Below are 4,253 nucleotides of genomic sequence, written 5' to 3'. Positions count from 1 at the left end.
AATGATGTTCAGGCTACTGATGTTGTCATCATTTGACCGTGTGTCTTTTGACCCCACTTGTAATGATGTTCAGGCTACTGATGTTGTCATCATTTGACCGTGTGTCTTTTGACCCTACTTCTAATGATGTTCAGGCTACTGATGTTGTCATCATTTGATCATGTGTCTTTTGACCCTACTTCTAATGATGTTCAGGCTACTGATGTTGTCATCATTTGATCATGTGTCTTTTGACCCTACTTCTAATGATGTTCAGACTACTGATGTTGTCATCATTTGACTGTGTCTTTTGACCCTACTTCTAATGATGTTCAGACTACTGATGTTGTCATCATTTGACCGTGTGTCTTTTGACCCTACTTCTAATGATGTTCAGGCTACTGATGTTGTCATCATTTGATCGTGCGTCTTTTGACCCTACTTCTTGGTGGTTGGGGTATTTTCTTTTGTCTTTCTAAAAATAAGCTGTTGTCATGCTCCTAAGCATATGCTTTCTGTTTCATAGTTGTAACAAAGCAATTCACAAATAAAAAGTATTCAAAACTAGAATGTTTGTGTTTGAGCATCACAGTAAAGGAAAATACTGTGTAATTTGAAATAAAATACAAAATCGGATTATCATGTTAACCAAGGCCTTCATAAACACAACCAAATGATCATTTTTGCTATAGCATGAAATATATTAATTACACTTTTGGAATGTTGCAGTCAAAATGACTGCTCATTAGCTTGAAGGGTGGTCCATAGATGCCAAGCGGTTCTAGTGTTTAAAAGACAACATCATTCAACCTTCAGAGATTTCAATATCAAAGGTTGATCTTTGTCAGAGCATCTGCAGAGGCAGGGGTCAGGTAAGGTACAGTACGTCTGAAGTGTTTAATAGAAGTGTTTGGTCTGAAGTACTGAGCGACTTCCTCTCCTCCCAGTCTGAATGATTTGTAGTGTGACTCCAGTCCAAACACTTCCTCCTGCCTGATCACTAGGCTATATGTCTTCCTGTTACTGAGTGCAGGGTTGGAGGTTGGCCTAAGGCATGTGTCAAACTCATTCCACGAAGGGCCAAGTGTCTGCAGGTTTTCCCTCCACCCTTGTACTTGATTGATTCATTAAGGTCACTGATGAGTAAGGAACTCCCCTCACCTGGTTGTCTATGTCTTAATTGAAAGGATAAACCAAAAACCCACAGACACTCAGACTCCATGGAATGAGTTTGACACCCCTGGCCTAAGACCTGATTCCAGCTGTCTCTGTCAACCTTGTGGGGGGACACAATTCAGTCCCATTCAAACTCTTATTTTCCCTAACCCCTAATCCTAAACCGTACTCAATGTAAATAGTCTGGGTGGCCATTTGATTAGTATAGTTGTTCAGCAGCCTTATGGCTTGTGGGTAGAAGTTGTTAAGGAGCTTTTTGGTCCTAGACTTGGCGAACCGGTACCGCTTGCCATGCGGTAGCAGAGAGAACAGTTCATTACTTGGTTGCCTGGAGTCTGACAATTCTTTGGGCCTTCCTCCGACACCACCTAGTATATAGGTCCTGATGTCAGGAAGCTTATCCACATAGATGTACTGGGCCGTACGAACTACCCTCTGTAGGGCCTTCCGGTCAGATCCCGAGCAGTTGCCATACAGTGATGCAACTGGTCAGGATGCAGCTGTAGACATTTGAGGATCTGGGGACCCATGCCAAATCTTTTCAGTCTCCTGAGGGGGAAAAGGTGTTGTCTTGCCCTCTTCACAACTGTCTCGGTGTGTTTGGACCATGATAGTTTGTTGGTGATGTGGACACCAAGGAACTTGAAACGCTCAACCTGCTCCACTACAGCCCTGTTGATGTTAATGGAGCCTGTTCGGCCCTCCTTTTCCTATAGTCCACACTCAGCTCATTTGTCTTGCTCACATTGAGAGGTTGTTGTCCTGGCACCACACTGTCAGGTCTCTAACCTCTTCCCTATAGGCTGTCTCATTGTTGTGGGTGATCAGGCCTACCACTGTTGTGTCATCAGCAAGTATAATGATGGTGTTGGAGTCGTGCTTGGCCATGCAGTCATGGGTGAACAGGGAGTACAGGAGGACGCACATCTGAGGGTCATCGTCAGAAAGTCCAGGATCCAGTTGCAGAGGGAGGCGTTTAGTCCCAGGATCCTTAGCTTAGTGATAAGCTTTGTGGGCACTATGGTGTTGAATGCTGAGCTGTAGTCAATGAACAGCATTCTCACATAGGTATTCCTTTTGTCCAGGTGTGAAAGGGCAGTGTGGAGTGTGATTGAGATTGCGTCATCTGTGGATCTGTGGCGGTACACGAATTGGAGTGGGTCTAGGGTTTCTGGAATGATGGTGTTGATGTAAGCTATGACCATTTAAATCAAATCAAATTGTATTTGTCACATACACATGGTTAGCAGATGTTAATGCGAGTGTAGCGACATTTTTGTGCTTCTAGTTCCGACAATGCAGTAATAATCAACGAGTAATCTAACCTAACAATTCCACAACTACTACCTTATACAGACAAGTGTAAAGGAATGAAGAATATGTACATAAAGATATATGAATGAGTGATGGTACAGAACGGCATAGGCAAGATGCAGTAGATGGTATCGAGTACAGTATATACAGTGGGGAGAACAAGTATTTGATAACCTGCAAAATCAGCAGTGTTTCCTATTTACAAAGCATGTAGAGGTCTGTAATTTTTTATCATAGGTACACTTCAACTGTGAAAGACGGAATCTAAAACAAAAATCCAGAAAATCACATTGTATAATTTTTAAGTAATTAATTTGCATTTTATTGTATGACATAAGTATTTGATACATCAGAAAAGCAGAACTTAATATTTGGTACAGAAACCTTTGTTTGCAATTACAGAGATCATACGTTTCCTGTAGTTCTTGACCAGGTTTGTACACACTGCAGCAGGGATTTTGTCCCACTCCTCCATACAGACCTTCTCCAGATCCTTCAGGTTTCGGGGCTGTCGCTGGGCAATACAGACTTTCAGCTCCCTCCAAATATTGTCTATTGGGTTCAGGTCTGGAGACTGGCTAGGCCACTCCAGGACCTTGAGATGTGTCTTACGGAGCCACTTCTTAGTTGCCCTGGCTGTGTGTTTCGGGTCATGGTCATGCTGGAAGACCCAGCCACGACCCATCTTCAATGCTCTTACTGAGGGAAGGAGGTTGTTGGCCAAGATCTCGCGATACATGGCCCCATCCATCCTCCCCTCAATACGGTGCAGTCGTCCTGTCCCCTTTGCAGAAAAGCATTCCCAAAGAATGATGTTTCCACCTCCATGCTTCACGGTTGGGATGGTGATCTTGGGGTTGTACTCATCCTTCTTCTTCCTCTAAACACAGCGAGTGGAGTTCAGACCAAAAAGCTCTATTTTTGTCTCATCAGACCATATGACCTTCTCCCATTCCTCCTCTGGATCATCCAGATGGTCATTGGCAAACTTCAGACGGGCCTGGACATGCGCTGGCTTGAGCAGGGGGACCTTGCGAGCGCTGCAGGATTTTAATCCATGACAGCGTAGTGTGTTACTAATGGTTTTCTTTGAGACTGTGGTCCCAGCTCTCTTCAGGTCATTGACCAGGTCCTGCCGTGTAGTTCTGGGCTGATCCCTCACCTTCCTCATGATCATTGATGCCCCACGAGGTGAGATCTTGCATGGAGCCCCAGACCGAGGGTGATTGACCGTCATCTTGGACTTCTTCCATTTTCTAATAATTGTGCCAACCGTTGTTGCCTTCTCACCAAGCTGCTTGCCTATTGTCCTGTAGCCCACCCCAGCCTTGTGCAGGTCTACAATTTAATTCCTGATGTCCTTACACCCTCTCTGGTCTTGGCCATTGTGGAGAGGTTGGAGTCTGTTTGATTGAGTGTGTGGACAGGTGTCATTTATACAGGTAACGAGTTCAAACAGGTGCAGTTAATGCAGGTAATGAGTGGAGAACAGGAGGGATTCTTAAAGAAAAACTAACAGGTGAGATCCGGAATTCTTAATGGTTGGTAGGTGATCAAATACCTATGTCATGCAATAAAATGCTAATTAATTACTTAAATATCATACAATGTGATTTTCTGGATTTTTGTTTCAGATTCCGTCTCTCACAGTTGAAGTGTACCTATAATAAAAATTACCGACCTCTACATGCTTTGTAAGTAGGAAAACCTGCAAAATTGGCAGTGTATCAAATACTTGTTCTCTAAACTGTACATATGAGATGAGTAATTTGGGTATGTAAACA

At 43.5% G+C, this 4,253-nt stretch overlaps 1 protein-coding gene across 1 annotated transcript in view; it reads right to left on the bottom strand.

Moving 5' to 3' along the window:
• LOC116361052 (transmembrane protein 266-like) overlaps nt 1-2,093 on the bottom strand; it is a 23,403-nt gene extending 21,310 nt beyond the window's left edge. Inside the window, exon 1 of the mRNA XM_031815845.1 lies at nt 2,081-2,093. Coding sequence (XP_031671705.1) covers nt 2,081-2,093 — 13 coding nt within the window. The remainder of the gene's footprint in view (nt 1-2,080) is intronic.
• Nucleotides 2,094-4,253: the final 2,160 nt, after the last annotated feature.

The sequence above is a fragment of the Oncorhynchus kisutch genome, linkage group LG3 (assembly GCF_002021735.2).
Source record: "Oncorhynchus kisutch isolate 150728-3 linkage group LG3, Okis_V2, whole genome shotgun sequence".
NCBI classification, from domain to species: domain Eukaryota; kingdom Metazoa; phylum Chordata; class Actinopteri; order Salmoniformes; family Salmonidae; genus Oncorhynchus; species Oncorhynchus kisutch.
The sequence above is the reverse complement of the archived record's forward strand: the minus strand, read 5'-3'. Positions and strand labels throughout refer to the sequence as shown.